Source organism: Bubalus bubalis, chromosome 4, assembly GCF_019923935.1.
Source record: "Bubalus bubalis isolate 160015118507 breed Murrah chromosome 4, NDDB_SH_1, whole genome shotgun sequence".
Lineage (NCBI taxonomy): Eukaryota > Metazoa > Chordata > Mammalia > Artiodactyla > Bovidae > Bubalus > Bubalus bubalis.
The window spans coordinates 92797147-92812512 of NC_059160.1; the positions used below are offsets into that span (position 1 = coordinate 92797147).

At 51.1% G+C, this 15366-nt stretch overlaps 1 protein-coding gene across 1 annotated transcript; it reads right to left on the minus strand.

The window, feature by feature from the left end:
* Window positions 1-561: 561 nt before the first annotated feature.
* LOC102415797 (keratin, type II cytoskeletal 5-like) lies at window positions 562-13983 on the minus strand. Its single transcript, XM_006058465.4, has 9 exons — window positions 13376-13983; window positions 10580-10788; window positions 7893-7953; window positions 6966-7061; window positions 4578-4742; window positions 3676-3801; window positions 3002-3222; window positions 2367-2401; window positions 562-1187 (listed from the first exon to the last, which is right to left on the minus strand). Exons 1-9 carry the CDS (start codon window positions 13853-13855, stop codon window positions 985-987), a joined length of 1596 nt encoding a protein of 531 aa, XP_006058527.1. The 5' UTR covers window positions 13856-13983; the 3' UTR covers window positions 562-984.
* Between the last annotated feature and the right edge of the window lie 1383 nt (window positions 13984-15366).

Genomic DNA, 15366 nt, shown 5'->3' on the forward strand with positions numbered 1-15366 from the left:
AGCAGGGTGGTGGAGTAAAACTCCCGAGACACACAGACAGGCTGGGATGGGCGGGGATCCAGTCCCAGCATTTCTGATGTCACTGCGCTCTACTGCTCTGGTGGGGAGGAGCCTGGGTTAGGACTCAGGGATCTACTGTTAATATGCATTCTATCCTCTTTGTTTCTTGGCTTCCTCACCTCTGGATTAGGAGACTGAACTCAAACATTCTTGTGCTTGGCAATTCTTGGTCTAACTCTGACACTTCACACTGGCGCCTTTTGCATTGTCTTGGCTTGGGTCCTGGAGCGCTGGCGAGGGAAGACTGGGGCTTGGGGAGGTAAGGGGTGTAATGAGAGACTCTGGGAAATGGCAAGAGGCAGAGGTGGGTGGAGGTCCTGTTGAAGGATGTCCGGGGAAGGGGATTCTCATTCTGCCCTGGAGTAAGCCCTGCAGGTGGATAGAACCTGCTCCCAGAGAACTCCATTTCCGAGGTCGTCCTCTGAGTGTGGGATAGGACACAGACTCAGTCAAGACCTAGAGAGCTCAGTGACATTTTTATTGAAGCAATTTGAGGGGATAGGCAGGCACCGGAAGCAGGAGAAGTGTTCTGTCTATGGTGGGAAACGCAGGCCTGGACTGCACTCAGCGTCTCTGGGGGCACCAAGATCAGCTCTAAGCAACCCCAAAAAGGACTGTGGCTGCCGGGGATCTGGGTCAGACAGGAGGAAGCTCCTGAAGGAATGCCCCAGCCCAGATCTTGGCATATGGCAGCTGGAATGGATGCCTGTGGGCCCTGGAGGGCTCTGGGATGAGAAGCAAGTGGGGTACCTTTGCGGGAACCTGTTTGGAGGCAGAGGGATGAACAGGCGAGCTGGGGACTCACAGGCTACTTCCCTGCTCCCGGTGCCTCTTGTGATTCAGTGCATGGGGGTCAGCAAAGCGGTGGGTCTTAGGCCTGGGGGCCGGGGGCCTTAGAGAGGAGGCAGAGGAGTGGGGGGCCCTTTAGCTCCTGTAACTCTTGCTGGACGAGGTCTTGGAGATGATGCGCATGCTGGAGCTGGTGCCGCTCATGCCGCGGCCGCTGGTGGAGCTGAAGCTACCGCCGCTGCTGCTGAAGCCGCTGCTGCCAAAGCCATAGCCGCCCCCAGTCATGCAGAGGCCGCCGCCCCCACTGTAGCCTGAGCCCCCAGAGGAGGAGACCACGGCTGTGGAGAGAAGGCACAGGGCACACTGGCAGCCTTGTCCCTGGGTCTTGTGCCCAGGCACCTCCCTCCCACAGGCTCCCCAGGGGGCCTCACAGTCCCCATCACCCGCTGCCTCAACGAACACAGGACATGGCAATTTTTATAGCTTGGCCAGCTGTGACCACAGATGTCTCTTCAACAGCCTGGGAGGATGCCCTTACTATGATACCCCTATTTTTCAGGGGAAGAAACAGGTGCAAAGACACCAAGTGGCAGGCCCAAGGTCACACCTGCCGGAAAGCAAGGCTTGGGCCCCTGAGCTGTGTTGGTCCTTCCTCTCTACCCGGGGCTTTCCCACTGGGTGAGACAAGAGGCCCCAGATATTGTGCAGGCATCAAGGTTCCCAGATGGGCGGGCCCGAAGGCTATCCAGGTGAACCTCCTCCAGACTGGAATCCCCTCTGCTGCCTCCCTGAGAGGCGATTCTTTTGTTTCTGCTCAAATCCCTTCTGCAATGGGAAGCTCACTGTCTTGGAGTGCAGCTCCCCACAGCCTGTTGAATGTCTGAAGATGCCTCTTCAACCTCCCTTCTCAGTGTCTGATTCTCCAGGAGAGGCATCTCTGTTCCTTTAACTCACTAGTTCCCAGCTCTCTCTCATCCTGGTTTTCCAGCCTCCCTCCCAGGGACGCACCCACGGGGGCCCCAGGGAACTCTACATCCCATGCCCAGGACTCCACACTCCATGCATGCCGCTGGAGCCTGCTGAGTCCTTCTGCAGAATGAATCCCCCTGGCTTCCTTCCTGGAACCTGAGGGCAAACCTCTCTGCTTTCTTGTTCAGTTAATTTGCTTCAATTTTCAACACAGGTCTTTAGCTTTTTAATAGCCTCTTGTTTGAATTTCTGCCAGAACTAGCTGAGAAATCAGGTGTTTGGATGAGGGACCTGTTGCTTTGTGAGTAGTCCTGTCCCATAACTGAGGTCCTCAGGGATTTGGGTGGAGTGGATTTATGACTCCACCATGAACCTCTCTTGACCTCACTGGGAGGAAGGGCCAAAGAAGAAAGGGGTCTCCAAAGAGCCTCTCAGAGAATCTTAATGATATCTCTGCCCCTGCTCATTCACTATCTGTTCACCAAAAATGATGCTGTTAGCTTCTGTTTTGTCTCCCACTTTTCTGTCGTCCCAAGACATTTACTCACAGATATTCACAGGCCCGACACCTTCTCCAGTGAGTCTGTTGCAGGAGGGGAGAGAAAGACATATTTCATTTGCTGAGAAGTTAGAGAACCCTGAGTTCTATGTATTTAAAGCTATCAGCACAGAGGGCTGGCTGTGCTCTTGGCATTGTGCTGAACAAGCCTTTGAATCATCCTATTAGCTGTAGGAAGCTGATGCGACTCTAGGAGGGGACATTAGAAGAGAGATCAAATCCAAATATATGGTGAAATGGGGAGACAGACTCATGCTCACTATGTTGGGAGGGACAGTCAGATGGTAGGCCTCTCTGGGCAAACAGAGCCCCTGAGCCTCGCCTTGTCCTGCGTGTGGCCTCCTTGATCACAGGGCCTGGGGAGAAAAGACCCTGCCGATGGCCTTCCAGGTAGTCATGGACCACCTCCTCCTGACACCTTCTATCCTGGCCCCTGCTCTGGGTCCCATCGGAGCTCTGGGAATGACTTCAGGATGCCTCAGGAGATCTTCTGATTTTAAGTCTGTTTCTGTTCTGAGCATTTCTATTTGGGGCCTGACACTGTGGGGATCTTGGCCACTGTAGCATTGCTACAGTGCTCTGGTGGCATCTATCTGAACCACGGCGGAGGAGGAGCTTGCCCACCTGCACTCCTCGCCCTCCAGCAGCTTCCTGTAGGTGGCAATCTCGATGTCCAGGGCCAGCTTGACGTTCATCAGCTCCTGGTATTCACGCAACTGCCGCGCCATGTCCTGCTTGGCCTTCTGCAGGGCGTCCTCCAGCTCGGCCAGCTTGTGCTTGGCATCCTTGAGGGCCAGCTCCCCACGCTGCTCAGCATCGGCGATGGCAGCCTGGAGCGTGGCACACTGCCAGGAGGACACAGGAATTTATGAAATTGTCCACAAGGAAGGATGGAAGATATGGGCTTTAGGTTAAAAATGTGGAAGAATTTCCTGAAATGGATTTCATGCAAAGGAGGTTGGAGTATCATCTTTAAAAATAAGATGAATCTATGTTCTCCTTGGATACTTTGTGACTTAGGATGGAGAAATGGTTTTCAGGGTCCTGTTCAATATGAACTTCTCTGAATTGTGGGTAAGTAAAAAGTAAATCAGGTTTGCCATGTATGCCTCCAGAAGACAGCATCTTTCCAAGAGGAACTGATGTTGGACAGATCTCAGAAAGAAGGTCCTGGCCTCCCTGGTAGGGGCAGAAGACTACAAGTTTATATTACTGGACGATCATTCATCTGGGGAGAACTCTCTGCATGGGCTGAGGCAGGGGAATGGATGATATGGCCAATGGTTGCTCAGCCCTACCTGCTTCTTCACGTTTTCAATCTCAGAGCGCAGCCTCTGTATCACTCGGTTCAACTCAGAGATCTCCATCCTGGTGGAGCGGAGGTCTTCCCCGTGCTGGCCGGCAGACCGCTGCAGCTCCTCGTACTGGGGGTCAGGAGAAGGAGGAGAAGGGGTGGTGAGGCCAGAAGGTGGTGGCTTCCCAGGGCCCAACAGGGCTTCTGAGGCAACGCTTAGAGGCACCTCCCTTTGCATGAGCTGTCTCCATCAAATCCATCGGACTGTCTCTTGGCCCTGCCCCTCACTCTCCATATCCAAAGTCTCCACTCCACAGGTGGACCTTCCTATATCCCAGCTTTGGCCCTTCATCTTCATATTCAGGTGTCTCACCCCCCCAAACTCAGCATCATTCGGGGGTGCTTGTCACTTTCTAATTTTAAAGCTCATTCATATTTGTTTTTCCTGGCACCAGGTCTTGTATTCCCAGGGACTCCTCAGCTCTAATCTGGAAAATGTCATTGGGTAACCCCTAACCAGCCTTTGCTCAGCCTCTCAGCCCCAGCTATTTCTACCTCTCATCTCTGGATGCAGGAAGCTAAACCTACCTCTTGCTCCACCCTCCCTCTCTTGTGCCTACTGGGACTAGTGGCGGGTACTATCCAGCTGTCCCTTGCCTCTCCTCTGCAAGACATCAGAGGGGTGTTCATCCTCCTCGGGGCAGGACTGACCACCTTTTGCCTTTGTCTGGCTGTTCCCGCAGGTCCTGACGATGCATCCTGAGGAGTGCTCTGACAGAGTGAGCCCCAAGGTGAATTCAGATCTCTCCAAGCCCATCAGACTGGTAGGACAAGGCTTTTATCAAATCTGCCTTTGAAATCTCAGTTCTCTGAGACTGTTTCATGAAATTGACCTTGACACCTCACCTTGATCTGGTACCAGGACTCAGCCTCGGCCCGGCTGCGGTTGGCGATGTCCTCGTATTGGGCCTTGACCTCAGAGATGATGCTGTCCAGGTCTAGCTTGCGGTTGTTGTCCATGGACAAGACCACGGAAGTCTCAGAGATCTGGGCATGAAGCTGAGCCAGCTCCTGCAAGGAGGCCCACATGGGAAAGCTGAAGTTGGGTGTGTTTGCCTGCTTGTGTGTGTGTACCTGCATGTGTGTTGTGTGTGTATGTGTGCACTTGTGTGTGTGTGTTGTGAAACTGTGCCCAGCACCCCAGAACAGACCCTGGCACTGAGGGCCTCCCTTGCACCACAGGACAGAACAGTCTATTGAAGCCTGAAAGGGCTGGGGGGACAGTAGGCCGGTCACTGGGATAACACCTGTTCTCTGTCTGCACAGAAGGAGCAGCAGCTCAGGTAGCTGTAGCCAAGATTCTCCAGAAGTCAGTCCCACGGTCAAGGGCACACACCTTGTTATGACTTGTCAGTTCTGCGATGTCTCATGTTCTGAGAAAATGCAACCTTTCATTCCAAATAAAGTAATTATCTTGGGAAAGAAACCTGAGTCAGAAAGAGCTGGAAAGCTATGCTGTCCCAGCCCCATTTCCTAACCTTGCTCCTCCCTGCTCCCCGGGGAAGGGAAACGGAAACCACCTGGAAACAGCAGAAAGACCTGAAAAATTCAAGCCTAGGATCTGCCAAGCAGATTAGATGGCACCTCTGAGCCTCAGAGAGACTAGTCCTACTAGCCTCCCATGATTTCTGTGAGCGTTAAATACATTCACGTTTATTTGTGTGGGGCTTCCCTGGTGACTCAGATGGTAAAGAATCCTCCTGAAAGGCAGGAGACCTGGGTTCGATCCCTGGGTCGGGAACATCCTCTGAAGAAGGGAATGGCTACCCACTCCAGTATTCTTGCCTGGAGAATTCCATGGACAGAGGAGCCTGGTGGGCTATGGCTATGGAGTCGCAAAGAGTCAGACACGACAGAACAACTAACACTTGTATAAGATGGGTTTTGAAGCAGAAAATCCACAAGTAATTTGTTAATGATGACTTTACAGAATCATCTAAAACAGCGGGTCCCAAAATGTGACCCTCAGACTCGCAGTATCACCTACTGAATCAGAACTGGTGTTCTCACAAGATCTTTAGGAGATTCTAATGAGCTGTAAAATTTAAGCATCACTGATCCAAAGCCCAAATCTTTAAGCAACAATATCAATTGTTAATTAATTGTTAATTCCTTCCTTTATTAACAATTGGTTCACGCATTTCCTGATTCAAGAAGTTATTCTTTTGTTGCTGTTAGGTTGTAATTTGCGTTTCCAAAATTGTTTTTCCTGATAGCTGACCTAGCTAGGAGAGTCTCAGCCCACAGGATTGCTGTTCAGCATTGGGGGCCAACATCACCCTGGTTTTCAGCATTGAAGTGAAAAAGCAAAGAAAATGATGGGGTCTTTTTTTGCCCCCAAGTGGGTGGTCATTGAAGTCACCTGAAGACCCAGAGCCCATGTTCCTGCTCCTGGAACATGACCAGATTGTGTTGGGCATCACACACATGCAACCCCATGAGCAGATTACCTGTTGTTACCAGGCCTACCTGCGATGCACACTGCATCCCGCATCCCTACCTCCACATTACTAACCTCATTTCAGCTGCTCCCCACTCATTCATTCTACACCACTCACATGGGCCTCCTTCTGGCATTTCTGGATCCTCAGTTCCTTCAGGTTATCACCCACCATCTGCCTGCCCCTGCTCCCTGTTGTCTATTTCTCCATCACCCCTGAAATGGGGTAGTTATTTGCTTCTCTCCATGCTACCCATCTCCTGGAAGCTCCAAGAACGTAGGGCCTTAATTGCATTTGCCCAGCGTTGTATCTTGCAGCCTTGAGCTCTGCGTTGGGCTTATAGAGGCACACAGCAAAACGCCTCTTCAGGGGAGCCAGTTCAATATTTTGTGTGCTTCCAGAAGCACCTGAGGGTTCACTAGTTGCCGCTTGATCTGCATAATTACATCATCCTGCAGTTGCCATAGGAAAAGTAACAGGTAAATCTGAACTGGGCTGGGTGAGCTGGGTTGCTCAGATCATTCTATGGAAACTGCAAGTTATTTGCTGACAGGCAGCTCTTTTGTCTGACCAACAGAACATTCTCGAATTTCTCACCTTATCTGATCCACCAGCTGCCCTGGGAAAACTCACATTCTCCCTTGGTAGGGGAAGCAACATCTACTCCATCAATTCCAACTCAGGCATTGGGTGAGGAGCAGAGCGGTGACCAGGGAAGGGGCCAGCAGCCTCTGTGCTCAGCCGCCATCCCCAGCCTCCAGCCCTTCAGAGGGGAGCCCCTGGCCATGCTTACCGCTTCATAGAAAGACCTCAGGAAGTTAATCTCGTCCATTAGGGCTTCCACCTTGGCCTCCAGTTCCACTTTGTTCATGTAGGCAGCATCCACGTCCTGGGCACAGAACATGCAGTCACTCCGAGTCCCACCCTTCTTGGGTTAGCCGGCCCCTCTGTCTGTGAGTTAGGTTGGAGGCCTTCAGCTCCCGGGGAAAAGAGCATTTCTCTCTCCCAGGCTATGGATAGAGTGGAACTTACAGGGGGATCCAAACTGCGTGTGGACCAGGTTCCTGGGGATCGCCCATCTGCTCATCAGCTGGTGCTATGTGGAGAAACCTCTCATGTCACCTCCATGCAGTGAGGACAGCCTGAATCATCCTGGGCCCTTGGGCCTCCGCTGCCTGTAGCCTCACCTTCTCCCTGAGGCTTCCCCCCTCTTCGAACTCTGTTCCTGCCTCCCCTTCCCACATTGCTGCTCCCACTCTTCCTCCCTCTCCGGATTAGCTTCAGGGCTGGATCTACCCCTCCTTCTGCCCATCCACACTGAGCAGAAAGGTTCACAGTTTCTGGAGCTGGTCCCCATCCTATGCCCATTCCTGAGCCTGACTTGAGGTCTCACAGACTCAGCTCAGCACAGGGCCTGTTTTGCTTCTCCTTTCCCTGCAGAAGATCCATGTTGGAGAGGGGACTGGTGTTAAGATTTATAGCTCGGACTTGGGTGTCCTGGATCCTGACTTGCTTCTGGTTATCTGGGTAACCTGGGGCAACTTATTTAACCTCCACGCACCTGACTTTTCTCACTTCTAAAGTAAAATGTGCTTCCAGGATTGGCTATGCAAATTAAATAAAGCCTCGTATACTGGGCCGCAGACTTATGTGGCAGCCGTCACTCCTGGGAGGGGCTCCCTGGGCCCGGAGTCAGATCAGAGCACCCCTGTCTCCTCACCTTCTTGAGCACCACAAACTCGTTCTCAGCTGCTGTGCGCCTGTTGATTTCCTCTTCGTACCTGTGGGGAGAGGGAAGTGGGTGGATGTTCAGAGCGGGGCTTCTAGGAGTGAGGTCCAGCATGGGGATGTAGGTGGGAAATCAGAGCAGACTTGGAAAGCACGCTGCTGAAGTGTTGCTCTCCTATTACACATGTTACCCAACCCCTAATCCATCGCACAACCAGCCCTGTCCAAACAAAACCCACACTTGAAACAACACAAAACAGAACTGCCCCTCATTCTTTCTGAGGTCTTTCTCACAGCTGTATTCTCAGAGGTCCCATGAAGGGGCGTGATGCTTCCTTTTACCCCACGGTCTCGCCTAAGCCAAAAGGAGGGACAGAGATCAGTAGAGGGGGGCAGTCTGGGCCAGGCCGGCGCCTGCACCCCATGGCACTTTCATGTTGCCTCACTGTTCCATTCTCAGCTGCTGACCCACTGCCTGGGAAGCAGAGTCTTTAGGCTAATAAGAGACCTCCCTTTTGTCCCCTCCACCAAGTTTTCTCATATTTCATTTGCCCCTGAGTAGCAACCCCACTCTCCCTAGCCTCCCCGCCCCCCACTGATCTCTGGGAAGGAAGTCTCAGTCTGCTCTAGGTCACGTTCCCCACCCCACCTCTTAAGCATCAGCCAATCCCACCTTCTTGGAGGCTTGGGATGGCTGGGCTGTGGAGGGGGCTTCATCCCTTCTCCCTACTGGCTGAATAAGCCAGGGCAGGTCCCTTAACATCTCAGAGGCTCTTTCCCATCCACGAGTCATCCTGCTAGCTCTATACGAACCCACAGGATGGATACCACCAGACTCTCCCCCACTTTTCTTTTGCACCTTTTGTCTACAGAATCTTCAGTCCTGTGCCTTCTTCCAAGTTCTCTGGGAAAACGAATCTGATTTTCCTTATTGTTTCCCAAAACTGTCTTTTCATTAAACACGGTCATCTTTGCTTCACCCAACTCCACGCAATTGTCTTTCTCTGTTTCCCAGCTCACAGTCCCTCTGGCCAGAGGGTAAGCCTCAGGTGGCCCTGCACAGGCCTCTTAGACACCTACCACAGGGACACTGCTGTCCTCTAACCAGCAGCACACTCTCCAACAGATCCCCCATATCCCTCCAGTGTGCATCTTCTCTTCTCACCCTTGAGTTTTTTGTCTCTTCCTCCTGGACGCCTTCTTGGATTGAAATACTGTTATCCCATATTTGCATGATATTATAAATAATCTGTCAGCACTTGCTTCTCTTGTCTATGTTTGCATCACTACATACATTGTACTTAATTGTCAATATAATAAAAATTGCTAACACGTGTTAACAGCTTGCTATGTACCAGGCACTAGATACCCTATTGAGTTCTTTACAAGCAAGTGTTGCTTTAATAGTCTCAGTCTCTCTATGAGGTGGGTACTATTAATATCCCCTTTAACAGACAAAAGAACTAGGACTTAGAGAGTTTCGCTTTCTTTAGATATTGAGTCAGTAAATGATTAAGCCAAGATTGTAAATCTGAGGCTTTCGCTAGTGGTCTAGTGGCTAAGATTCTACACTCCCAGTGTGGAGGGATCTGGGTTCAATCCCTGGCTGGGGAACTAGATCCCACATGCCTCAACTAAGACCTGATGTAGTCAAACAAATAAATAAATATTTTAAAAAATCTTAAAGAAAACTGATTGTCAACCTGACTAGTTCTCTAGCACTGTTTAGCAGAACTTTTGCCTCGATAGAAATGCTCTATACCTGCCTGTATTATTATGGGACCTATTAGTCATATGCGGTGACTGAGCATTTGAAATGTGGCTAGTGTCCTCGAGGGCCTGAATTTTAAATTGAATTTAATTTTAATTTAAATTGTCTCATGTGGCTTGTGGTTAACATGTTAGTGCAACTCAAAAATCTGGGCTCTCATGAGCTTATACAAATGGTAACAAAAACTGATTTGTTTGGCCCAAGAACAAACATTAAAACTAAATTAAAACCGTAGAAATAAGAAATTATTTGTATCTTTAGATGTGAGCATACCATTATGTTTAGCAGAGTGTGTGTGGTTCCAGGGAAAAGGCAGTATTTACACCTCCTTGTTCCTCATACCCCAGCCTTGGCCAGGGCCGGGGTGGATACGTGAACGTTGTCAGCAATCAGATTGAGGTGAACAAATGTGAGCATGAGGTTCTATGGGTTCAGCTCCTCACTAATGCGTTGCTACTTCTGTAACCTTGGATGGGTCAGTTGCTATCTCAGAGCCTCACTTTCCTCATCTTCAGAGTTTGCAGGATTGTATGTATCATGCTTTGTGTGCCCATATGAGTTATCATTTCTAAGCCCAGCCCCTCCCCCAAACCTCAACATTCTTTTTTTTTTTTTTTTTTTTTGGCTGCACAGCACATGTGTGGCATGCAAGATCTTAGTTTCCCAGTCAGGGATCGAACCCCTGCCCCCTGCATTGGGAGTATGTACACAGAGTGGGACATGACTGAAGCGACTTAGCAGCAGCAGCAGTCTTAACCACTGGACCCCTAGGGAAGTCCCTAAGAGTCCCAGTTCTTTTCCTGGGTCCACCTCTGTGTCCTGAGTGTGTGCCCTATTCCCCATTGTCTTGGGCACTTCAGGAGAGCCCAGGGCCTCCCCTGGAGCCTCAGGGCTGAGCTACCACTCACTTGTTCTTGAAGTCCTCCACCACGTCCTGCATGCTCTTCAGCTCCACCTCCAGCCTGGAGCGCTCTCCCCCTAGGCTGTCCAGCTGCCGCCTCAGGTTGTTGATGTAGCCTTCAAACATGGGCTCGAGGTTGGCTCTGGTCGCTTTATGCTCCTGCAGGAGGCTCCATTTGGTCTCCAGGACCTTGTTCTGCTGCTCCAGGAACCGCACCTGCCGCCACCAGAGGTGAGAACCCATGAGCATGTCTTTACAGCCATTGCCTCGCAGAGGGCTCTGGGATACAGGAAACCGACAGTGCGGGGGGAGCCCTGCAAGATCTCAGGGTCCAGGTGGCAGGCTCCTCCTCCTTGTTCTCAGGCTGGCAGGAGCCTGGGATGTAAATAGCCAAGCCCATGTTGGTGCGATGGGGCTGGGAGACTGGCTAGTGGCTGGGTTTGCAGGTGAGAGTAGGCAGGAGGGCCAGAGGGCCAGGAAACCATCTGAATACATCACACCATGCTGATGTGTGGTAGCTGAAGAAAAGAACACTCTACCATGTTACTGAGTGAGATCTTTGGTTCCCAATAAATGGGCAAGAGGTTCTTGGCAGAAAATTCACCCATTTGCTTTCAACATGATTTCTCTAGATCTAGAATCTGGACTCAGTTGCCACCACAATCCAGGAATGCTGGAGTAGATCACTCTGGAGTCACCTTAGGGGGACCTGGATACAATTTCAGCCATGTCCCTCATGAGCTGTGTGGCTTGCATAAGCCTCTTCTTGTCTCTATTCTCTCAGACCTCAGGTTCCTGTGGTCTTGTGCTACTAATCTGGTTTTCCTGAATTGCACTCAACTGCTCCTCAGGCTGGGAGACAGCCTCGGGAACACGTAAAACCTTTTTCTGTAAACCAGTCCTTCTGTTGGGAGCAGCTGGAGTGACACACGGCCTCAGAGAATGAAGGAACAGAGCCTCCGAGGCTTTGGAATTGGCAGTGTGCCTACAGAGGGTCTTTAACAAATGTGTCCCACTCCCACTTTCTCTTCCCTCGTCCTGGCTCAAAGTCCTCCCCAGCCACATGCCCTCATTCCCCAAGACCCCTGCAGATGAACTGTGGAAAAGCAGGGCCCACATCCTTCCCCTCAGAACCGGGCTCCTGGAAATCTCACGTCTGTTGGAACAAACATCACATCAAGTGGAGGACATGGGTGATAAAGGCTTCAGCAGTCCCTGTGGTTAGGTTTATACATTCAAAGGTCTGAGACCATATGATGAGGCATTTCATAGCCTGTTAGACCTGCAAGAGGACCTTGGAGTCCATCTGTTCAACCCAACTGAGACCTAAGAAGTTGGGGATTCTCCCAGCAGGAGAGCTGATGATAGGAGCTGGTTGCCCCTCAGTTTGGAGAAGGCAATGGCACCCTACTCCAGTACTCTTGCCTGGAAAATCCCATGGATGGAGGAGCCTGGTGGGCTACAGTCCATGGGGTCACTAAGAGTCGGACACGACTGAGCGACTTCACTTTCACTTTTCCCTTTCATGCATTGGAGAAGGAAATGGCAACCCACCCCAGTGTTCTTGCCTGGAGAATCCCAGGGACGGGGGAGCCTGGTGGGCTGCCGTCTATGGGGTCGCACAGAGTCGGACACGGCTGAAGTGACTTAGCAGCAGCAGCAGCAGCAGCAGCAGCCCCTCAGTTTAGCACACTTTCTTTCAGACTCCAGGATTGGAGCCTGAATGATTTGGATTCTTGAGCTGGTTCTTCCCGGATGAAAGCAATTAGCTCCAGTGTGAACTGGAAGTTGTGCACACTGGAACTGGGGGAATCCCTAGGGTTCAGGCCAACAGCAGGGGAGACTCAGGGCTGAAGTCACAGCTTTCCTCTCACCAAAAGGAAAGTCTGAAACCCTGAGTGCCTCCCTTGCCAATCAAATCAATAGTGAAGCTGCCACAGGACTTGCTGCTGTTGACTGGCAGGGAAAAGTGACCTCAGCCTGTGAGCTGAACTTGTAACCTTCCATTTCTTGATCCTCTGCTCTCTGAACCAATCCCTTTTGCTGTCTAATTTTAAGCCATGTTCATGGCTATCCATCAAGAGAGCAATACAATACACTGTTGGTGGGAATGCAAACTAGTACAGACACTATGGAGAACAGTGTGGAGAGTCCTTAAAAAACTGGAAATAGAACTGCCATATGACCCAGCAATCCCACTGCTGGGCATACACACCAAGGAAACCAGAATTGAAAGAGACACGTGTACCCCAATGTTCATCGCAGCACTGTTTATAATAGCCAGGACATGGAAGCAACCTAGATGTCCATCAGCAGATGAATGGATAAGAAAGCTGTGGTACGTACACACAATGGAGTATTACTCAGCCATTAAAAAGAATACATTTGAATCAATTCTAATGAGGTGGATGAAACTGGAGCCTATAATACAGAGTGAAGTAAGCCAGAAAGAAAAACACCAATACAGTATACTAATGCATATATATGGAATTTAGAAAGATGGTAACGATAACCCTGTATGTGAAACAGCAAAAGAGACACAGATGTATAGAACAGTCTTTTGGACTCTGTGGGAGAGGGAGTGGGGGGTATGAGTGTAAAAAAAAAAAAAAGAGAGAGAGCGATATTCTCGCAGTGGGTCAGACAGCTCTGGTGCCCAAAGATGGACATTTTTCTCATCTCAACAAGGTGGGAAACCACTTCCTCCACACCCCTGGCCCCCAGGACCTCAGAGAAGAACAGAAAGCTGAGATACTCCTGAGTGCCACATGCTTTCCTGGCGGGAACCCCATCGCCCTCTCACCTTGTCGATGAAGGAGGCGAACTTGTTGTTAAGGGTCTTGATCTGCTCCTTTTCCTCCTTCCGTACCCGTTGGAGGGACGGATCGATCTCCAGGTGAAGGGGGGTCAGGAGGCTCTGGTTGACGGTGACCTCTTGGATACCTCCAGCGCCAGCCATCATCCCACCTCCAAATCCACAGCCACCGCCAACTCCTCCCACTCTGTATCCTATGCCCCCAAGACCCAACCCATAGCCAGCACCCCCGAAGCCGGTCCGGTTGGAGCGGTAGCCACTGCTGATGGAGATTCTCTTGTTACCCCCAAAGCTGTGGAGGCTCCTGGTTCCAAAGCCACCTCCAAAGCCACCCCCGAAGCTCTTCCCACTCTGGATCATGGAGATGGAACTGAAGCTGGGCCTGCAGCCTGGGAGGAGGTTGGCTGAGGAAGCACTGAAGTTCCGAGAGCCCCCTGACTTGATGGTGATAGAGGATCGTTGGGTCATGGTGGGAGCCGGTGTCAGCAGGTCAGAGGAGTAAAACTGTCACAGGGATGAGCAGCCTTCCAAGTCTAGCTCTCCACAACTCTCCTTGACTTTTATCCCTTTCGAGAACTGGGCTTGGCCAGAGAAGATCAAAGACCACTCTGTTGAGTTCATCTCAATGGTATGTCTGGCCACGACCCATCTTCCTGCACTGCTCATCATCACAGGGAACACCCCACCCAGGGCAGGACCAGGCCTGGGAATTGGGACCTGGGGCAGGCCTGGTCCCAAGCCCCCCCACCCCCAATCATCCCATGTTCTCAGCCATATGCTGCAGATATTCCCATGGCTTTTCTTCTCCTCCCCTTTTCTTGAGTCTTGGACTCTGAAACCATACTTGATTACGGTCTTCCCATCATGGTCACTTATGAGGGAAAAATTTTTTTATTGAGGATTTCATCTGTGCCAGACCATATGCAGGTCAGTTATAAGCATTGTTATTTGATTCTCATTGTGAGGTTGGACAACAAGAATAATAATTGCCAATATTTATGGAGCAGCAATTATAAGTAGTGCTTTACACCTGTTTCTCATTTGAACTTCACACAGAAGGAAGGGGTAACTCATATTATTCTTGTTTTGCACATGAAGCAATTGAGGTGTAGAGTAGTTCAGAGACTTAGGACCCAGCAGTCTGACTGCAGGTCACCAGCTCTGCATCACTATTCCTCATACCGATGGCGAGGTGGCTTGTTTGAGGGAAGGAGCAAATTCAGGATTTCACTCCGAATTCCTGTGCCCTCTACCCCTCATCCCAGCATCTCATCCCGTGGTCACCCCGAGGACCAGGGACATATTCTCAGTGTCATTTCTCTCCTTCCTTCCATCCTCTCCCTCCAAACCTTCCAAATTTTAGCCCCTGGTTTTACATTCATCTTTTCTCATCCTAGTTCATGGCCCCTTCCTTCCCTTCCATTTAACTTCTTGCTCTTTCACCCTGGACAGCTGTGTTTGAGATCCCTGGTTCCCAGAGCCCACCCAATGTGGTCCTGAGCACTGACCCCATCCCTCCAAGCCCACTCAGGCTGCCTCAACTCTGAGTGATGCCAGGGGCTGAGGTCTGATGGGAGGTGTCCAGAGGCTGTACACTCAGGAATGTGGGAGCTGCCTGCAATTATGGGCCTAAATGGCCCTTCTGTTGGGAGAAAGCATTGCCCCCAGGGCTGACTTCTAACTCCTCTCCTGGCCTGTTATTTTCCTGCTCACATCTGCAAGTTGGAAGCTGTCAGGAAACAATCAGCCCTTTGCTGGCAGAGGGCTGGGCTGCCCACCCTACGTCAGTGTCCTCGGAACTCAGTCTGGTTTGGGGAGGGGAGGGCATTGCCCTGCATGACATACAGAGTGGGGAGTCTGAGCAGAGCTTCCGCCCAGGGGCTTGAGCTTCTCAAAGAAGGCATCCTGACGGGAGGAGGGGGTAGGTGGGCAGAAGGAGGGAGGGAGGGAATCTGGCCAGTGCTTGGCCCTTCTGCCCC